Source organism: Saccopteryx leptura, chromosome 2, assembly GCF_036850995.1.
Source record: "Saccopteryx leptura isolate mSacLep1 chromosome 2, mSacLep1_pri_phased_curated, whole genome shotgun sequence".
Taxonomy (NCBI): domain Eukaryota; kingdom Metazoa; phylum Chordata; class Mammalia; order Chiroptera; family Emballonuridae; genus Saccopteryx; species Saccopteryx leptura.
Window position 1 is genome coordinate 334053438 of NC_089504.1, and position 21912 is coordinate 334075349.

General features: G+C 46.4%; 2 protein-coding genes across 2 annotated transcripts; both read left to right on the plus strand.

Annotated features, from left to right (window-relative positions):
- Window positions 1-1217: 1217 nt before the first annotated feature.
- On the plus strand, window positions 1218-17970 carry LOC136392289 (2-aminoethanethiol dioxygenase-like). Its single transcript, XM_066364371.1, has 2 exons — window positions 1218-1804; window positions 17685-17970. The coding sequence occupies exons 1-2, from the start codon at window positions 1218-1220 to the stop codon at window positions 17968-17970; spliced, it is 873 nt and encodes a 290-aa protein (XP_066220468.1).
- Window positions 17971-20783: 2813 nt separating this feature from the next.
- BHLHA9 (basic helix-loop-helix family member a9) lies at window positions 20784-21443 on the plus strand. Its single transcript, XM_066366263.1, has one exon. The coding sequence runs from the start codon at window positions 20784-20786 to the stop codon at window positions 21441-21443; it is 660 nt and encodes a 219-aa protein (XP_066222360.1).
- The last annotated feature ends 469 nt before the right edge of the window (window positions 21444-21912 follow it).

Genomic DNA, 21912 nt, shown 5'->3' on the forward strand with positions numbered 1-21912 from the left:
GCACAAATAGCACCAAATTCCTCTTTCATTGTTCCTTTTACAACTCTAGATCTAGATTTGTAAAACACAGAATACCTCATTTATAATCATGTAAACATCATCTTCTCAAATAAAATAGTATACAAAGATATTCCCTCAGTTATGAGTTCAGAGTGCATTTTCTCACTGAAATATAAGAAAAAGTGATTAGGTTCTAGACCAGCCCACTAAAAACTTTTTTAACATATAATATACCCAAGTATGGTTTTAACCAAGAAAACATTCTGGGATTGAAACTTAAAATCTTTTGACTATATATATCATATATATATTTATATATTATATATACTGATATATATCATATATATCTTAAAATACTTTATAGAAAGTGATCTCTGATATTAGGGAGACAATGATGGTACATCATAAAATAATAGGCAATCAATCCTCTACCCAGGTATTCTGATCTAAAAAAACCCATTAACTCACTGAAAGCGAACAGTTCAGATTCTATCCTTTTAAATTTTCAAGGTGTTCATGAGTTTAGGACTACCATAAACTCATAATATATATATTTTTTCTTAATTTGTCCCAAGTTAATTTAAGTGTAAAATTGTTTTTCTTCATTTTAGTTGAGAATACGGATTTTGTTCTTCTAAAATAATAGTTCTGGAACTCTTCACCTCTACTTCGTTAGGCTACAGGGTTGAGGAAATCTCAAGCATTTTTCCCCCTTGGAAATCGTAAGCATTTGCTTTAAAACACCACAGACCCCTCCTGCAGCCAAGGCTCCATTGGAGCAAAGATGGCCCGGGCGCTGGGGATGGCTCCTTGGCCTCTGCCCCAGGCGCTAGAGTGGCTCTGGTCGCGGCAGAGCAACGCCCTGGAGGGGCAGAGCATCGCCCCCTGGTGGGCAGAGCGTCACCCCTGGTGGGCGTGCCGGGTGGATCCCGGTGGGGCGCATGCGGGAGTCTGTCTGACTGTCTCTCCCCGTTTCCAGCTTCAGAAAAATACAAAAAAAAAACCACACAAAAAAACAAAAAACAAACAAACAAACAACAACAAAAAAAAACAACCACCACAGAGAAGGTGTCACCTACAACATGCACATTTTAATCCTCATAGTCAAACACATTCTAGCCAGTGGTGGGATTCAAATAATTTAACAACCGGTTCTCTGCCCTAATGGCCGTTTTAAGTATAAAAAAATGATATACCGAAAGGTAGTTTATTATTTCATGCATTTAATACTTCCCGGACAACCTAGCAGGCTGAAGAGCCTGCTGACCCAGGACTGCTCTGAGGACCTGAACGTCACCCGGTGCACTGCCACACTGCAGCCGCTGCGGCTCAACCTGCCACCTGTTACCTACGTGAACAGCTACGAGGCCGATGGCTTCAGCCTCGGTGTGTTCCTGCTGAAGAGTGGCACGTGCATCCCAGCTGGGCGTGCACAGTGCGCTCTGGGTGCTCCAACAGGGCGCATCAGGCTGGCGGCAGCCGGTGGTCACGGGCAGCGGACGCCACAGCCAGAGCAGCAGTTCCAGCGGCTGCAGCAGACCGGAGAGAGGGATGCGGACCTTGCCGGCGTGCTGCGCTTGCGGGCCGAGGACACCAAGGCCAGCGGTCCCAGTGTCCTCACGCTGCACCTGGACAGCCTGCACCAGATGGATGCAGTGGATTGGCCGGCCCCCTTCCCGGGCATCCTGCCCCGGCCCTATGATCCCGATGCCGGCCTGCACGTGGCTGGACCTGCGGGCTGGAACCCATCAGGGGCCAAGGAGGCCTCGGGATTGGCCTGTGACATTCCCAAAAAGAGAATACTGTATTTATCTCCAAACTCATCAGGTTGTCTATTAAATATATACATCTTTTAAAATTTTTTCATTTTTTTAAGATTTACTTACTGATTTTAGAGAGAGGAGAGAGAGAGAAAGGTGGAGGAGCTGGAAGCATCAACTTGTAGCAGTTGTCTCCCACATGTATGTATGTGCCCTGACCTACCAAGCCCGGGGTGTTCAAACCAGCGACCTCAGCATTCCAGGTTGATGCTCTATCCCTAGCTTTTTGTATGTTAAATATACCTCACAAAAATGGTTTAATAAAAAGCAGGGGAAGGTTAAAATCCACAAAAATGCAAAGAAAGCAAAAGGAAAGAAATAATAAAGATGAAAATAAACTAGAAAAAGCATACAATAGATCAACGAAGACAAAAGTAATTTTTGTAGGTCCTGCCTGACTAGCTCAATTGGTTAGAGCCTCCTCCCAATAGCAAGATTGCATGTTTGATTCCCCGGTCAGAGCACATATAGGAATCAACCAGTGAATGCATAAATAAGTGGAACAACAAATTGATGTTTCTTCTTCTCTCTGAAATCAATCAAACAATAAATAAAAAGTAATTTTTAAAAGATCAAGAAAAATTGTTAATAGTTTTGTGAGATGATTAAGAAAACAGATAACCAATTCCTGGATTGAAAAAAGATAAAACTATAGGTCCTGTAAACATTAAAAAGATAGGATAACCTGGCCGGTTGGCTCAGTGATAGAGTGTCGGCCTGGCGTGCGGGAGTCCCAGGTTCGATTCCTGGCCAGGGCACACAGGAGAAGCACCCATCTGCTTCTCCACCCCTCCCCCTCTCCTTCCTCTCTGTCTCTCTCTTCCCCTCCCGCAGCCGAGGCTCCATTGGAGCATAGATGGCCCAGGCGCTGGGGATGGCTCCTTGGCCTCTGCCCCAGGCACTGGAGTGGCTCTGGTCGCGACAGAGCAATGCCCCGGAGGGGCAGAGCATCACCCCCTGGTGGGAAAGAGCATTGCCCCTGGTGGGTGAGCCCGGTGGATCCCGGTCAGGCGCATGCGGGAGTCTGTCTGACTGTCTCTCCCTGTTTCCAGCTTCAGAAAAATACAAAAAAAAAAAAAAAAAAAAAGAAAAGAAAAAGAAAAAAGGATATTTTATGCCAATAAAATTTAAATGTAATGACATGGGTAGATTCCTAGGAAAAATGCAACTTACTAAAACTGATACCAGAAAATGTGAATAGTCCACTGTTACCAAAGAAATGAAATCTACAATGAATAACTTCCTTACAATGAAAATTCCGGGATCAGATAGCTTCAGCAAACACTTAAGAAATAACAACAACCCACAAAACTCTAGCAGATGAGAAAAGAAATGGGAACTTGTTCCAACTCATTCTGTGAGGTCATCACACTCTTGACCCTGAAGCCTGGGATGGACATTATCAGAGAAGGAAAACTGTAACAGTCTCACCCATGAAAGCTATACAAAAATTCTAAACAAAATATTAATAAAGTGCAACAATACATAAGAATGAAAATACATCACAACCAAGTCATATTATTCTAGGAATATATTTTTCATTAAAAAAAAAAAATACAAATAGAAGCCTGGCCAGTGGTGGCTCAGTGGATAAAGTGTCGACCTGGAATGCTGAGGTCGCTGGTTCAAAACCCTGGGCTTGCCCAGTCAAGGCACATACGGGAGTTGAAGCTTCCTGTTCCTCCCACCATCCTTTCTCTCTCTCTCTCTAAAGTAAATTTTAAAAAATACAAAAAGGAAAGCATAATGACATTCTTGGTGTGATATAACTTATTTTGAGTATAATTTCAATTTTTAAAAGCTTAAAACATGAATTACTGATTAACTTATTTTTATATGTCAAACATTTCTTACAAAAATGTTTTATGACAATGGTTTTCTATTATAAAATTGTGGCTTGAAATGTTAAAAAAAACATGAGCGTATGCAAACATAAAATTAATTTGTTAGCACATACAGAATTGGAATGGTCAAATCATTCAACACTGAACCATTAGTATGTAAGCACTTAAAACCAAAATATCTGCCACTATGATATTTTATCATAGTCTGGTGATATAATATACGAATAAGTCTATTACAAAAACAGCTAGATGAACTTTAAATAGTATGAGGATTATGATGAGAGTTTCTTTTTTCTTTTTTTTTTTTTTTGACAGAGACAGAGGGATAGTAGAGAGGGACAGACAGACAGGAACAGAGAGAGATGAGAAGCATCAATCATCAGTTTTTCGTTGTGGCACTTTAGTTGTTCCTTGTCTGCCTTCTCATATGTGCCCTGACCGCGGGCCTTCAGCAGACTGAATAACCCCTTGCTCGAGACAGCGACCTTGGGTCCAAGCTGGTGAGATTTGCTCAAACCAGATAAACCTGCGCTCAAGCTGGCAACCTTGGGGTCTCGAACCTGGGTCCTCCGTATCCCAGTCCGATGCTCTATCCACTGTGCCATCGCCTGGTCAGGCTAATGAGAGTTTCAAATACTAATTGCAAGAACATTTAGGTGACAATTTAGCTATCAGGGATGGCACTTATGTAAGCAAGCAGCATGAATGGACATGTGCTTTAAAGTTTTAGGTGATATTCAGCTTTTACTACAAAAGGGAAGGATTCCCCCCATTACAGAGACATTGCTACACTGTCTGTACCTGGCACATCCTGGGGGAGCTGAGATGCCTCCTTCTCTGCCATGTTGCTGCTCATGGGTTTCTGAGAGATACCCCACGGGACTCCTCACTTCACAGGAGGAGTTGTGTTGTCACCAAGATTTACTGACACAGTTATCTTTATCCCCAACTTCTGATGGGTCTACAGTAAGATGCACTGTAAATGCACATTAAAATGCACCTCCTCAGTAAAATACAAAGTAAATTTTTCTTCCTCCTTCTCTGCCTCCAGAAAGATTGCAATTGGAGTTATAATTTGGGAAGCAGCCTCATTGACATGACATTGGCGGCCATGTGAATAAGTTAAAATATTATAGAAGAGAGTACAGAGAGAGAGCATAAGTCATACAGGCCTTGGGGAGTCACTTACACTTACGGAGCTGGAAGAAGAGGAAGAGAAGTCTATTCAATGACACAGAGAGTGACAAGACAGTATCAACATTGGTTTTTGGGTAAGGCATAGCCAAAGGGAAAACAAGGACAAATCGAGGAAACTGTGCCCCTAAACCCTCAAAGCTAGAATCTTAGTTTTCCCTCTATCTCTTTGGGCATTCTCTCCAGTCTCTTTTATGGACATGTTTCCTTCTATCTGGTGGCTCAAATGTCCGTATACTCAGGCTCTGATCTACTTACACATTTCCAGCACCCGCTTAGCCCACTCCCAAGACTTCAGCTGCCACCCAAACAACTCATTTTCCCCAAACCAGTGTCTCTTGTCCAGACCTGTGCCCTGATCACTTGTTTCTCAAGCAACATTTTGACTAGTGTCCTTACTTCCCTGGTACCAGGGATACAAATAGGAATTCCTGCACAGATATTCTGTTCACCCAGCCCGCTGTGCAGTCAGTCCGCCAGTCCTTATTCTCAGAGGAACACAGCCTGCATCCAGCTGAGAAAACCAAACCCCATGTGGAGACCTAAGATTTTGCGGCTCTGGAAGTGCCCTGCTCAGTGAGATCAAGTACCAACTTATCCCAATTTGCCAAGGACTCTTCCAGTTTTAGTACTAAAAGCCCTGTATCCCAGGAATCCTCTCCGGTCCAGGAAAACCAGGTGGTTGGTCACCCTTCAGGCAGTTGTCCTTGTGAAGTATTGGCAAGGTCAAAGGAACTACTGGGATAGCAGGGGTTGGGAGGGCAGATATGCTCTAGCTACTCTCTAGGGCCCCCAGGGCCTTTGCAGAGGTCTGCAGGAGCAGATGGGGGCAATGAGATAGTCCCTGGGATAGAGGAATAGATAGAAACTTTTCATTCTAGGAACAGGGCTGGAGATGCAGGATGGAAGGGAGGTTTTCCCTCTCAAATGGAACAGACTTGACCACTTTGCACATTTGGTAACATACGGTGTTACATATTATTGTGTTTAATTTTTTTTTTTTTTTTTTTTTTTTTTTTTTACAGAGACAGAGAGAGAGAGTCAGAGAGAGGAACAGATAGGCAGGAACAAAGAGAGATGAGAAGCAACAATCATCAGTTTTTCATTGCGACATCTTAGTTGTTCATTGATTGCTTTCTCATATGTGCTTTGACCGTGGGCCCTCAGCAGACCAAGTAACCCCTTGCTCAAGCCAGCAACCTTGGGTTCAAGCTGGTGAGCTTTGCTCTAACCAGATGAGCCCATGCTCAAGCTGGCAACCTCGGGGGTCTCGAACCTGGGTCTTCCACATCCCAGTTCGATGCTCTATCCACTGCGCCACCACCCAGTCAGGTGATATTATTATGTTATAATATATTACATATTATTACCACATGTATTACACAAAGCAATATACTTTGTGTATTTTTCTGCAACTTGCTCTTTTAATTCAACACAATGTCTTGGAGAGCTTTCCATAATAATACCAATAATAATTAGCATTACCATGTGCCAGACACAGTTCTGGGCATTTTATGTGCATTATTTACTTCTCACAACAGTTCTATGATATAGATTTTCTTGTAATCACCATTTAACAGAGAAGGAAACAAGCTCAGAGATGTTTCATAACTTTCCCAAGGTCATAGAACCGAAATTTGAACTCAGTTGGTCTCCAGAGCCTGTGGTCTTAATTACTATATTTTCCCATGTAAGTATATGAAGATCAGTTTCATTGGAAGAAAGTGATTGGTCCTGACCAGGTGATGGTGCAGTGGATAGTGTCAGACTGGGATGTGGAGGACCCAGGTTTGGAACCCTGAGGTCACTGGCTTGAGTGTGGGGTCATCTGGCTTGAGCAAGGGCTTACCAGCTTGAGTGCAGGGTATCTGGTTTGAGCATGGGATCACAGACATGACCCCAGGTCGCTGGCTTGAGCCAAAGGTTGCTGGCTTAAGCAAGGGATCACTTGCTCTGCTGTATCCCCCCCCCCCCTCCAGTCAAGGCACATATGAGAAAGCAATTATTGAACAACTAAGGAGACTAAGGAGCTGCAATGAAGAACTGAGGCTTCTCATCTCTCTCCCTTCCAGTCTGTCTGTCCCTATCTGTCCCTCTCTCTGTCTCTGACACACACACACACACACACACACACACACACACACACACACACACACACCTATTAAAGAAAAAGATACGGGAGAGAGGGACAAAATCTAGGTGCTGTGAGACGGGAGGAGAGGGGTCCCCAGCTCATCAGGAGGGGTTAGCTTCAGACAACAGGAGGACAGGAGGCACAGCTGGGTTCGGGCAGATATTTTTGTAGCCTAGGGCAGGAAGTTGAGAGTTCACATCTGATGACCTCAGTATCTCTTCCATCACTCAGGAGGTGAGGGCGGGCTACCAGCAGAGAGAAGGCCTGTGGAAAGACTGTAGGTTGCAAGTGCTGAAAATTTGGAGAGCCCTTGAGAGGGCTGTAGGAGGAAGGAAGATGACCTGGGGCATAAAACAGACATTTCCTTTCTTCACAGATTTATGCTGTGGGCGGGCCGAGAAAAGCCTTGAGGCTGCAGGCCTAGCTCCACATCTTGACCAGAAGAGGGCGCAAAGACACCACTAAACTTTTCTTTCGTTCTCCACGTCTCTGTCCCAGATCTCCCAATTGTCTCTTTCCAAAGTTCCAAAGCCTTTGATTCTAGGAGTACAAAGTTATTTTCTGAATTACCCTGTTTGAAGGATGAGAAACACTTTGAAACAGCTCAAAGGAACACTTTTTTTTAATAAATAAATTTTTATTAATTTTAATGGGGTGACATCAATAAATCAGGGTACATATATTCAAAGAAAACATGTCCAGGTTTTTTTGTCATTCAATTATGTTGCATACCCATCACCCAAAGTCAGATTGTCCTCCGTCACCTTCTATCTAGTTTTCTTTGTGTGTCCGTGTCCCCCCCCCCCCCCCCCGTTACCACCACACTCTTGTCCATGTTTCTTGGTCTCATTTTTATGTCCCATCAATGTATGGAATCATGCAGTTCTTGTTTTTTTCTGATTTACTTATTCCATTTTGTTGTAAATTATCCGACGTCATCATTTCTTATGGCTGAATAGTATACTGAGTAGTGTATATGTGCCACATCTTCTTTATCCAGTCTTCTTTTTTTTTTTTTTTTTACAGTGATTAAGACCTTTAAGCAAACTCTTGGCCAATACAGCAAGAATCCATAAAAGAGTAGTGTCCTTAACATGTTCACCAAGTCCAAGTTGGCACCAACACCATTGCAAATCCCTGCAAATGCAACCCAACCCCAGTTCAGTCCGTTAGGAGCTGTCACAAGGAGCAGGAGTCCAGGAAAAGTCCACATCCAGGAAAAGTCCGCATGGCACTGGAATTGTTGTCACAATTCTATTCTTTGCAGCTCACGTCCAAGTCCCAATGACTGCTGCTTCTGGCTGGTAATGATTCAGGTAGACTGGAAAAGCCATCCACAGCATGTGTGGAGATGGAGCTTCTGTTCTCCTCTGCCTGGAGAGATGAGACCAGGTTGCTTTTCCCTGGAGCTCTGCGACTGTGGCGTGGTAAAGAGAACCTTGGGATACACTAAGCTGGGTGGCAATCAAAGGAACACTTTTGAAGAGGAAGAATTTAGGTATTACATGACCATCATTAATTAGTGAACACAGTAGTCCCCCCTTATCTGTGGGGGATGATTCTAAGGCCTCCAGTGGATACTTGTAACTGCAGATATTACTGAACACTTATATATACTATAAATATATATTTTATGCGACGGAGACAGAGAGAGAGACAGAGAGAGGGACAGATAGGGACAGACAGGAAGGGAGAGAGATGAGAAGCATCAATTCTTCGTTGTGGCACCTTAGTTGTTCATTGATTGTTTTCTCATATGTGCCTTGACCAGGGGCTACAGCAGATTGAGTAACCCGTTGCTCGAGCCAGTGACCTTGGGTTCAAGCTGGTGAGCTGTGCTCAAACCAGATGAGCCCGTGCTCAAGCTGGCGACCTTGGGGTTTCAAATCTGGGTCCTCTGTGTCCCAGTCCAGTGGCTCTATCCACTGCGTCACTGCCTGGTCAGTCTACTGTATTTTTTCCTATATGTACATACCTATGATAAAGGTATGAATGATGATGGTCTCATAATATGAAGCTAAACATTTTTTATTGCCTAGTGACGCCATGGCCATTATAATGTCATAACACAACACATTACTCACGGATGCGTGGTGATGCTGGTGTAAACAGACCTCCTCCTGCACGGCCAGTCATGTAAAAATATAGCATATACAATTATGTATATTATTATAATAATAACGAACAACTAAATTACTGGCTTATATATTTACTGTACTATATGTTTACTGTTATTTTAGAGTATACTTTTTTTAGTTGCAAAAATAAAATTTGCTATAAAACAGTATGGTGCATTACACCAGCAGCCTCATATATGGTGTTTACTGTGTCTCTGATTGTATCATTTTCTCTTGTGTTTGAGCTAATCTCATGTTGTTTCATACAGTAACTTGCGGTGCAGGCTTCTAGCCTATGAGCAATAGGCTGTACCATATGGCATAGGGATATAGTAGGCTATCCCATTTAGATTTGTGTAAGTGTACTCTATGATGTTTGTACAATGATGAAATTGCCTAACAATGCATTTCTCAGAACATAACCTAGTCATTGAGCAGCACACCACTGTAGATGTAACATTTTAGATACATAATACATCTTTTAACTAATTCTCTGTCTCTACCATTAGAATGTAAGCTCCATGAGGACAGGGTCTGTTTGTTTTGCTCACTGCCATACACTAGAACAGGACCTGCCACAAGTATACGTTCCATAAATACTTTTTTGTATTTTTCCGAAGCTGAAACGGGGAGAGACAGTCAGACTCCCGCATGCGCCCAACCGGGATCCACCCGGCACGCCCACCAGGGGGCGATGCTCTGCCCCTCCGGGGCGTCGCTCTGTCGCCACCAGAGCCACTCTAGCGCCTGGGGCAGAGGCCAAGGAGCCATCCCCAGCGCGCCCGGGCCATCTTTGCTCCAATGGAGCCTTTGGCTGCGGGAGGGGAAGAGAAAGACAGAGAGGAAGGAGAGGGGGAGGGGTGGAGAAGCAGATGGGCGCTTCTCCTGTGTGCCCTGGCCGGGAATCCAACCGGGGACCCCTGCACGCCAGGCCGACGCTCTACCACTGAGCCAACCGCCAGCGCCTGTTCCATAAATACTGATGAATGAATTTGGGGGCATTCAGACCCCTCCCCCTACATCTGAATGTTAGCCAAGTTTCAGAATCCTGGAATAGACTATGTAGCTGACTCTAATAAAAACAAACAAGCAAAATTTCCAGCCCTGTATCGTGGGAGGAAATATTTGCTAGACATCTCCTTTGTGCCAGGAGGGCAGGAACTGTCTTAAATGCTTTCCATATTTTGTCTTAGTTCACCTTCCCACTATCCAATGAGAAGGATTCTATTATCCTAATTTTTCAAGTGAGGAAACAGGCTTGAAGAGGTTAAGTAAGCCACCTAAGGTTACCCACCTAAGGTCACAAGTGGAGCCAGGATTTAGGCTTGAACCTGACAGGCTCAAAATCCACTGAAACATCTTTCTTCTATGTCCCGATGACCCAGAGAGAGGGTTACACTTACTCCTTCCAGTGTTAAGTATTGAGGGAGCTGGGGCCCTGCTGGGTGGAGAAACCGAGCCACTCCCAGGAGCTGCCCACACCACGGTGGTAAGGTGTGTGTGTGTGTGGCATATTTGAGGACAGGATTTATATCCCACCAGAGGAGTGGCTGACAACCAGCTAGCAAAAATACTCCTAAGAGAGGGAGATTTGGTTACACCTGCCTGGGTGGTCTCTCCGTCTGTTCACGGGCTCCTGGACCCCAAGCCCCTTTTTCTCAGTGAAGTCCTCATGAGTCCCTGTGAAGATGGTGTACTCACTGTGTTCCCATTGGTCCTCCTCCAACCCCACAAAGAAAAACAATCCAGATACCTGACCTCCCTGAGCTGCTAAGCCTCTGGGATGCTGTTTCCACATCTATGAAATGAGTATAGCACCACTCATGGCAAAAGGCTGTCTGTCATAAGGCTAAAGAGACCTCTGCAGTGCCTGGAAAACATTCACTCCCTTCTTCCTCCTTCCCTGACCCACCCCAAGCAGGTGCCCGGTCCAGGCCTGCGCTCTTTGCCTTATGGGAGAATGATACAGTCAAATGTATCTCCACAAGAAGTAATTGAGGATGAACACTAAACAGAAGCTCGCCAGGTACCAGAACCCTGCAGGATGTCATGAAGAATCAGTAAGCCCCCTCTTCAAAGCCTGGCCCTGGGAGACAGAGAGAGGGAGATGCCAGGACCGGGGTCGGCGAGCCCTGGGTCCCTCTGCAAGTACCGCTTGTGGCAGGTCGTGAGCGGAGAACCTGCAGGACTTAACGCGGGTGACCACTGGCCTCCCTTTCATCTGGGCCTCGCTCTTCCTGTACCTTCTGACACAGCCCAGGCTCCCGGTCTTAGCTCGTAAATCTCCCTCACACAGAGGGCGATAAACCTGAAACTTGTGGGAACCGCCCCGCGCGCCCTTCCACCCCCTTCTGGGGAGGGCGGGGGCGCAGGAAGCCCCTGGGACAGGGTGGGCGGGGCCTCCCCAGCCCGCCCACTGCGGCATGTTAATTACAGGCCGGGTTTAGCGGTAGGGGAGCTTCTGGGGCCTGATTTATTGTAGGGCTGGCGGTGTCCTGTCCTGCTAGGGGGCTGGACAAGTCTTCGGGAGACTGGAGGGGAGGGGACCGGAGAAGAAAGGAGGGGCGGGGCAGGGGGGAGCAGGAGACCTGAGAGGTTCCCAAATTCAGAAGGTCTTGTTGAAATGACAATCTTGATAGTAATAAACTATAATATATATATTTATATATAGATAAAATTTAAACATAATAACCATAGCTAACGTTAATTGAGTGTGCTAAACACCTCATTAATACATCCCTCGAATATTTATTGAATGCCTATTCGGTGCTAGAAATCTTGCATGTATTATCTCACTAATTTCCCCCAAACAGTCCTGCAAGTTAGTCATTACTGTTCCCCTCTTGTGGATGGAGAAATCCAAGCAAGAAGAGGTTAATTGACTTGTTCAAGGTCACTAGGCCAGTGGGTAGTGGATCCAGGACTCATGCTTGGCTATCCGTAGCTGGAACTTAAACTTTTTTGGTATAGCTGATCCTGCCTTTGCTATCACGTGCCTCACTGTCTTCCTGCTCCCTCTATGAGCTGTGTGACCTTGGGCAGATGTCTTTACCTGGCTGACTCTCAGTCCTCATTTGCAAAAGAGGTCCTCTACCCTACCACCTCCTAAGGAGTTAGGAAGATCCAATTAAGCCGAAGTTAATGGAAATGCTTTATAAAATTATCTGTAGAATAATGCCAACATGAGAATAGATGGGAAGGAGACAGTGAGAAAGTCCCATGTGTGACTGGGAAAGAAAAAGAACAGAAAGGAAAGGAAAGAAAAAGAACAACAGAAACAATATTTGAAAAGGTAGAAGCGAGGAACTTTATGAACCTGAGACAACCACAAATTCAAGAAGCCCAACAAATCCTAGAAGAATTTTAAAATGCATTATAATGAAAAATCAAAAGCCAAGAACAATGAAAAGTTTTTAAAACAAATCTGGGGAGAAAATTTCCTTTAAAGGAGCAATAGTTACACTGAAGCTGACAGTTCCTGAACAGCAATGAAATAAGACAACATATTTCGAAAGCAGTTCAAAACTATAACCATGGACCAAGACCGGTGTAGGAGAAATAAAGGCAAGAGAGTGATCACCAGCAGGCTGTCACTAGAGGAAATTCTCAAGAACGGAATTCAGGCAGAAAAAAAATGATCCCAGATGGCATGTCTGAGATGCAAGAGGTAACAAAAGGAAAGAAATCAGTAAATATATGAGCAAATTTAAATAAACACTGATTGTATTATTTTAAAAGTTATCTGTAAAGCCTGTATGACAGTTAAGTTGATGTTAGATGCTGTAGCAGATAAATCTCCAAATCTCAGTGGTTTAACTACATATTTACTTCTCACTTATGTAATCACTCAATGTGGGTGTTCCTGGTCAGGCAGTTTCCCTGGGCAGCTCTACTCCAGGCATGACGAAGGGCCCAGGTTCTTTATCCCTTCTGGCTCACCGTCTTTAGCTGGGAGCTCCCAGGGCTGTCCTAGGTCTTTGAGCCAGGGATGAAGGGGAAGGAGAATGGAGGCTGCACAGGGGAAGTTATCATGAGTTGGCCTGGAAGTGGTGCACATCACTTCTGCTCACATTCATGGTAGAACTCAGCCAAATGCAGGAAAGGCTGGGAAATGGTGTAACTGCTGTATGCATTATCTGTTGCTGTGTAACAAATTACCTAAAAATTTACTGGCATAAAATGGCAATGAACATTTATTATTCCACAGTTTCTTTGGGTCAGGATTTCAGAAGCAGCCTACCTGGATGGTTCTGCTCCCCTTTTTTGTACGATGGAGTATGCATGTGACTCCTAGAACTCCTGCAGCCATTCTGCCACCATGAGGAAAACCACCTTGAGAAAGAAACATTATAGGAAATGTATAAAAGGGTCACAGAAAAAAAATTATAGAAATGATTAAAGAAAACAAAGGGATTCTAAATTGCCACAGAAGTATAAAGGGCCAAGAATGCCCAAAGATAATTCTAAAAATGAACAAGGAGGCCAAGGGATTAAACAAGCATTAAACAGAGATGCCTGGGGGTGGCATTATATTATTATTATTATTATTATAGAAATGTATCATTACTAATAATTGGAGATAAAATAAACCCTTCCCCAAATGGAGCTGAAGAAATTGGCAACTGGGTTCCAATAATAAAAATTAAAATATAATAATAACAAAACCAATAACTATAATAATAATAATAATAATGGCTACCATTTACTGATATTTACCAAGTGCTAGAGATTTACATTTGATTTGTGTCATTCTATCCTCACACCAACTTTACAAGGTATTCTCATTTATTATTCCCACTTGACAGATGAGAAAACTGATGCTCACAAGTACAGAAATGGCTCCTTCAGACCACACATGGCTAAGCCTCCTGGTCTCTGGTCACAGAGCCCTGTTTCCCCTCCTCACAACAGCTGCAGCCTGTCTTGAGGATTCCAGACGAGGGCAGAGCTGCCTCTCCCGGGAGACAGGGAGACAGAGCCCTCTCTCTACACCCAGTCAGACCTAGAATTCCTGCTGGCCCCTGACTGACCCTGGGGCAGATCTATGGCTGATTAGACCCTGGCTAAAAGCACAGATCTCTTTGTCATTGCTTTAATGAGAAGCCAATCACCAGGTCATTAGTGGGTGCAGGTGAGGAGTTTGGTACTGGGTGGGAGGAAGGAGAATGCTAGGTTACCTAAATGATTTATAGCTGCAGTGGCCAGACTGGCTGGAGGAGCCAAGGGGCAGGAGGAGGAGAAAGTTAACATTCATAGCGCATCTTACAGGATCCAGGCTGCGCTGAGAGTGTACCGTGTTCTGTTTTATTTAGTTCTCATGACAAATCTGATGAAGCAGTGCTCTAACCTATCCCCAATGACAGACCAGGAAACTAAGGCTCAGAGAGGTGGACCCAGCATCTTGCCCAAGGCTATACCGCTAATAAATAATGGCCTAACTGCAGAGCCCAAACTACCGTGCTGCTGTTCAGTGTTACAGGTACAGCAGTGAGTGTAGGTGAAGGGCTAGGAAACAGTCTGGCTTTAGACAGAGAAGGAACAATCTGTCAGGAGTTGCTTCACTGAGGGATGCTGCCCTGTGGGCTGGCAGCAGGGGCAGGGGAGAGGGCCATATGCCTGCATTAGCTTGGAAGAAAGAACCTGGGGTGCTGAGTAAGTCTGCTAGAAAGAGGAGAATACTAATAACAACAACCAAATATTATCGAGTGCCCTCTGTGTGGCAGGCACTGCACTAAGGGCCTTGTGTGCACGGTATCATTTAACTCTCACAACTCCATTAGGAGGCAGTTACCAAGCCATCTTACTGAGGAGGAAACTGAGGCTCAGAGAGGGTAAGTCACCTGTCCCAGGTCTCAAAGTTGGCAAATGGTAGGGGCAAGGATTGGCTTGAGAGTAAGAGAGGAGAAAGAGGACAGCCGCAGTTCTCTGCTCTACGTTGTCAGGACACTTGGTTATAAGCAACAGAACCTAACTTGGTTCATGTACGCAAAAGAGGAAGATACTGGGCAGCTCTGAGGCATCTCACAAGATCTATTGGAGAGAAAGGCCGGGAATTAAGTTTGGGAAACAGGAATTACAGGAAACTGGGTGGCTGGACCCACAGCCTAGCCAGTAACCTCCTGTGGGTGCTCCCTCAGGACACTAGAGACCACTGGCCTTGGTACTAATGGGACAGTTTCTCCACTGTTGCCTGTTTCTTTGGGACACCTGCTCTACATTCAAGTCAAGGGCCTAAACTCCTGTGTGTCTTAGCCAGAAATCTCTCCCACCCAGAGCCCAACCATGAAGACACCCTTCCCTCCAGATAGCAAGATTGTTCAAATGCAGCACAGCAAATAACAACGACAACAAAAAAAATCATCACATGCCCCAGGGGCCCCAGGACTCCCAGCCCCCATAGTGCCATCAGCTCTCACCTTTCCTGAGCCTTCTCTCCTGTCCATAGTGAACCTAGTTCAGAGCCCATCCCCGGGGGCTGCTCCGAAATCTCAGGTCCCAGGTTCTTGACGGAGGGTGTGGAGATGACTACACCTCCCTTCCACCATCTGCTACATGCAGTTGGTCCCCTGTTTTCCAATTCTACTTTCCAGTCAGGTGTTGACTCCAGCCCCACTCTCTTACAACTACCTGCATAGCTCCGGCTCCTCCTCTCTCACCTAGATCCTTACGGTAGCCTCCTAACTGGAGTTTGTTTAAGAGCCATTCTCCACACTGTTCAAAGGAGCTCTATGACAATCCAGATATGGCTGTATGAAAACCTTACTGTGGTACCTCGTTGCCTATGGCATGATGCCTAGTGATCCCCAGGCTCAACTCCCATCACTGCCCGGACTTGCACATCATCGTTTGGCAAAGTCAATTTACTATATTTTCCTCACCATACTATAATGGCCTATAATTCTAGGCCTTGGCACATGCTGTTCCCTTAATCTTCAATGACTTTCCACCCTTTGTCTACTTGGCAAACTCCTTTTCATCCTTTGAAATCCAGTTCAGGCTTCATCTCCCCTATAAAACCTTTCCTGACCACCCAGAGAAAGTTCCTACTCCATCCTTAGCTCCACTTCCAAATCTTGCACATTCTTTTGTTTTGTGCTATTAAAATAATTTGTTTACACAAAGGCCTTCCTCACTAGAGGGCAAGCACCACAAGGGCATTTTGTTTGTTTGTTTATCATTATATCTTCAGTACCTGGCAAATAGTAGGTGCTCAGTAAATGTGCAACTTACTTGACTTGGAGAGGTTTGCTGAGATCACAGGGGATGACGAAAGAGAAGAGGATTTCAGTAGACTAGGGCTTGGAAGGTGGCAAGAGCCAGACTTGGTTTATGAGGGGTGAGAATTTAGGCAGGGAGATGACAAGAGAAGAGAAGGTATTATAGTTTCAGGGTGTAGAGAAGGACAATTGGAGAAAGCAATGGGAACACATCTGTATTTCCAAGGAAGAAGCCTTAAGATCAAGGGAGGGGTAATTGATGAAGTAGGAAGATGGAGTAGAGGCAGGAGAGGAGAAGAGAGGACACCACCCCCAAGGCACAGGAGGGATACTTGGGGAGGGAGGAAGGACACTAAGACACAAAGATGGGTGCTGCCTGGACAGGATCCTTCAGAGAAAAAGAAAGCTAATGGTTTTTCTTTTGTACTTAAAGATCCATGAAATGAGAGGAGATAAATGTTTAATGGCTTTTCATCTCTTGCCAAGTAAAAGTAGAAAATATTGCAGTAGCCTGTGCAACCATTCACCAACTGGAGTGCACCTGTTACTCTGCTCACCCCATTGCCCACCTTGCTGTTCTTGGGTACCCTCTGGCCTCAGGGCCTTTGCACATGCTGTTCCCTCTGTCTGAAAGTTCTTTCCCAAGATAGCTACCATGACTTGTCTCATTCAAGTCCTTACTCAGATGTCACCTTCTCAGATGGGCTTTCCCTGACCCCACCATCCTACCCCAAACACACATGCTCACACTTTCTATCTTTTCTGGTGTTATTTTTTCTGTAGTATTTATCACCTTCTAATATACTTCTAATGGTATTTATTTACTACATAAATTACTTATTTTTCTTATTATTTGCTGTCTACACTAGAATGTGACTTCTACAAGGGCAGGTTTTTGTTTTATTTACTGTTCTACAAGAACAGTAGGCAGTCAATACACTTTTGTTGAATAAACGAATGAATAAATGAATGAGCAGAGCCTGAAACTGAGTCCAAACCTGCTGATTCTAAATTTCCCCTACACTAAGCCTGTCTCTAAGTTGAAATGCTGAGGGTCTCAGCCTAAGTGGGAAGGGAGACTGCCGGCCTTTCAGGAGGCCTCCTCTCCGGGACCAGTCTAGTGCTCAGGACCCCATGGGCTCGGTTTCTCTGGAAAGCCCCAATCCCGGGCTTCTCTCCAAGGTGGGAGTTCTGTCCTCCCTCGGGCGAGTGAAGCCGGAACTTCCAAAGGATGAGCAGGAATTTATGAAATTCAGGCTGAGCCGAGCGGTAATAGGCACCTTGGCGGCCGTCAGCGGAATCGCCGGGTCCTAAATCACGGCTGCGGCCCCTCCTCCCTCCGCCGCCCTCCTCCCCAGGCCGCCCGGAGAAGCTGTGCTCCCGGGCAGGGGCGGGTCCCATCCTCCGGGCGCCGGGCACCCACCGCCGCTGCAGGTGCCGCGGAAATACCTGCCTCGCTGCCTGCTTTTGATGTGGCCCGCGCCCCACGCGGAGTTCCCCACCCCGGATCGCAGCCAGCGATCCAAGGAAGTCCCCTCGGATGCCCGGGGCTCATGTTCAGGGGCCAAGCATGGCGGGGGGGGGGGGGGGAGCTCTCTGGGAGCCCTGGCCATCAGCCAAGTGGGTGTGGCTTCAAAAGTATGAATGGGAACCGTGGGCCAGTACCTGATAAAAGTGCAGGACAGGAAGGCGAGCCAGCCTGGAAATGCATGTACGGAGCACAGGCAGGAAAAGCCAGACCCGTTTTGGGGACGGGATGGGAGCATAGGCCTGCCCTCCGCCCTGGGAAACTTGTGCTGTTTTGGGCATTTTCTGTGGTTTTACTAATCTCTTCATGTCGATTTGAGGAGTCACGTTTAGGGAGTTAGCAGAGAATGTGTGTTTCAATTTCATTTTTTTCCCTTATTGTTTTTCTATTCTTTTTTTCAGCCCCATGGTTGTCCATTGTGATGAATTTTTCCTCTGTCCAACACACAGGTGGGGATGTTCCCAAGTTATTGTGCAAGAAGGAAAGCGTGTGTAGTCAAAATTATCCTCGAATAAGGTTAAATTGCAGTACACAGGCATTATGTACATAACCCCAAACAATAATGCTTAGGCAAGCTAAAATTTAATAACCACTGAACCAAACTCTGGAAGAACAACTATATATTATAGCTTTCTGAGCATTCAAATCGCTTTGCTGTTAAGACAGAATTTTGAATTCAAAATATCTACAGTGGGGTCTGAAAAGTTTAAGATGCTGCTGCTGCCACTACAACAATTTGAGACCCACAGCTTTAAGACAACCATCAAATTCCCCCCAGGTGCCTGGGTGGGTGAGGAATTCTAAAGCATTTCTATTTGGCTGCAAGGTTTACTTTTTCTCTTAATATGGAGTTTTTCTAGACTTAAGTTAATACACATTTGTGGATGTCATGCATGTGATAGCCTAGATAGCACTGGACCTGCTATTTAATAGGTGCTCAATAAATGCTGGCTGGATTTGACTCTAGAACTTGCTTGATCAGACCAGGGTGGAATTCCCAGAGTTTCATGAATATCTTATTTTCAGAGATGACACCATTGATTCAACCTTCAGTGAAGATTTCCTTGTATCTACTAAGCTCTGTGCTAGGTAGGAGCTGGGAATATAGAGGTAATCTAGATGTGGTCTCAGCATGAACATAAAAAAGTACAATGTGATCTGCTAAATTCTAAGGTGGAATTAAGCACAGGGAAGTTCTGTTGGGGAGGGCTGAGAGCTGTCTTCCAAAGGAGGAAAGGTGATCGGGCTGGTGACTATGGTGGGCCATTGAACTCAATCCAGAACTCTGACAGGCGCCTGACCTGTGGTGGCGCAGTGGGTAAAGCGTCAACCTGGAACGCTGAGGTTGCCGGTTCAAAACCCTGGGCTTGCCTGGTCAAGGCACATATGGGAGTTGATGATTCCTGCTCCTCACCCTCTTCTCTCTCTCTCTCTCTCTCTCTCTCTCTCTCTTTCTCTCTCTCTCTCACTGTCTCCTCTCTCTAAAATGAATAAACTAAAAAAAGAAAAAACTTACAGAGCTCTGACAGGTAAAGAGGCCTGGAGCCTTTCCAACACGTGCCCGCAGGGAGCTGCGGGGTGATCCTGAATCGCCTGACTCCTCCTGGCTCATTGGGCTCTTGCTTACCAGCAGTAGGGTCACCTGGTGGGCACCGGCCTGTCACTTCTGCTCTCTGGTGCTCTGCCTGGGATCCCAGCAGCCATCAATTCAGCTGTGATCAGAGTTTGAATTATCCAAGAAACCACACAGGCAGCAAATCTCAGCCTAGGAGGCAGGCATTTGAGCTGCTCTGGTCTTCTCCTGGCTCCTAGCCCATACTCTCTATTCTTTCTTGCTTGTCTCTCTTCATTTGGGGACCCCCCCCCCCCACATACACACAGGTTTTCTCTATATCAGCCAAGCTCTTTTTTTCACATTTGGTGGAAACTATACTGATCTCAAAAATTAGGGGATATTTTAAAAAACGAATATGAAGCAATAAAATATCCCCTAATTTTTGTGAGCAGTATATTTGACTACACCACTGGATTTTGTTTCGAAGGGCAAATGCCAGGAGTTTAATACCTACAGGTGGTCAGTGGGGGCTGTGGGGACTGGGGTGCGGGTGGGGGTGCTCTCTGAACAGAAAATGCCGGTACAGCCCAAGAAATGTCAAGAGCTTGGCCTTCAAATAGCAGCCATACTGCCAGAATTGAAATTCTGACTCAGCCGTAGTTCATCCCCTGCCAGTTTCCATCTGTATAATCCGTATTTTAATAATAGGGCCTTCCATATAGGATTGTTATGAGGCTAAGATATTGTATATTAAAGAGAAAGAAAGAGAGAAATAGATATTTCTGTCTCTCTCTCCCTCTCTCTCTCTCAAATCAATAAATTAAAAAAAGAAAAAGACAAAAGATCTCTCTCTCCCTATTGCTCCTGCTGGAACAGTCATGTTTTCATCAGTGACACCTCTGGGGTTGCCCACAGGACTTAACAAGAACTTTCACGGTTCTTAAAACCCATTTCAACTACCATCATTTGCCTATCAGCTCTCCTGCCCAGAGGCCAAATTTGGTCCCCTATTTGGGGGAGGAGGGACAGAGGGGAATAATGTGGAACTCAGCCACCCTAAAGAGACCCTGGAGTGAGGCAGGGCAAGTTCCCCTGGTGGCTGGAGCACCGTGGCCCAGCTGCCTGGCTGGTCCCCTGTACAAGAATCTGCATGCTTCCTTCCTCTAGGTCCCTCCCTTGCCAACGTACCTGGAGGCAGGTAATAAAGCAGGAGAGGGAGATGGATGGATGGGGAGGGCGGAGAGCCACGTGGTGCCATAAAGCCCAGCTAATGAGGGCCGATCCTGGGAGTGTCCAGCCTGCAGGAGCCAAGGCTCAGAAGGAGGGGGTACTTGTCAGCCTTGTGGGCCAGAGCAGCCAGGCCTGGAGAAGGCCATGCACCAAGGCATTCCGGGACCAGGCCTCAGGGGCCTGAAGGGGGCCGAAAGCTCTGCCAAGGACTTGGGGAGCTCTTGCTCGGAGGCTGGGAGGGATTTTGGCGTGCTGAGAAAGAACGGCGCCCCGCGCGGCCTGGATGAGGCAGAGGAGGTGCCGAACAGTAGAAAGCGCACTAGGCCAGTGCGGTCCAAGGCGCGGCGGGTGGCGGCCAACGTGCGGGAGCGCAAGCGCATCCTGGACTACAACGAGGCTTTCAACGCGCTGCGACGGGCGCTGCGGCACGACCTGGGTGGCAAGAGGCTCTCCAAGATCGCCACGCTGCGCAGGGCCATCCACCGCATCACCGCGCTCTCCCTGGTCCTGCGCGCCAGCCCTGCGCCCCGCTGGCCCTGTGGGCACCTGGAGTGCCACGGCCAGGCTGAGTGGGCCGGGGACACTGGCTCCAGCCCGCCACGGCCCGCCCTACCGTCTGCTGGGCTCTTCGCACCGTGCTGTGCCTCGTGCTCCCCGCACACGTCCCTGGGACGGCCAGTGACAGAGGCGCAGTGTTTAGCTCAGGCCTCCTCTGGAAGCTGGCGCAGGTGTCCAGGGGCACCCTTTACCTGGCCGCTGGGCCACCCGCGGGTGGGCTCCGGGCTGGGCTACCAGCACCCCTGACCTGCCAACTGAGCATACCGACTGGTGGAGGGAGGAGCCAATGACAGGATGACTACAAAAAGGAAGACTGAAGGAAAAAACCAAACCAAAACAAAAACTGGACTGGGCAAATTGAATGGGCTGAGACTCAAAGGGGTAAGGAGACAGCCTTGCCAGTGGGAAGGAAATCTGGAGCCTGGGGCTACACACTCCGCTCTCCACAATCCCAATCTGGGGTGGCAACTTGGAGAAAGGGGCAGGGTCCTGCCGGGCTCTTTCTTACACTTGGACTTGATAAACTCTTCCTGGAAAGTGACGTTTGTATTCCTGTGCCTCTGAGTCCTATTGTCTCTTGGTGCTTTTTAGGAGAATGGGGCTTTCAGACAGGGGAACTTGTAAGTGGGAGTGTGGGTGGCACTTGGTGTGGTCTGATGGCACAGTGTAGGGTCCCCTGTCCCTGCTTGTGCTGATGCCCCAAGTCTGATCTGGG

Bases quoted from the DNA above. Each gene is read 5' to 3' on its own strand.
- LOC136392289 (XM_066364371.1), top strand. From the start codon at position 1,218: ATGCATTTAATACTTCCCGGACAACCTAGCAGGCTGAAGAGCCTGCTG. The intron at 1,805-17,684 runs GTATTTATCTCC...CCTCCTCCCCAG, and splicing joins ATTCCCAAAAAGAGAATACT to GCCGCCCGGAGAAGCTGTGC.
- BHLHA9 (XM_066366263.1), top strand. From the start codon at position 20,784: ATGCACCAAGGCATTCCGGGACCAGGCCTCAGGGGCCTGAAGGGGGCC.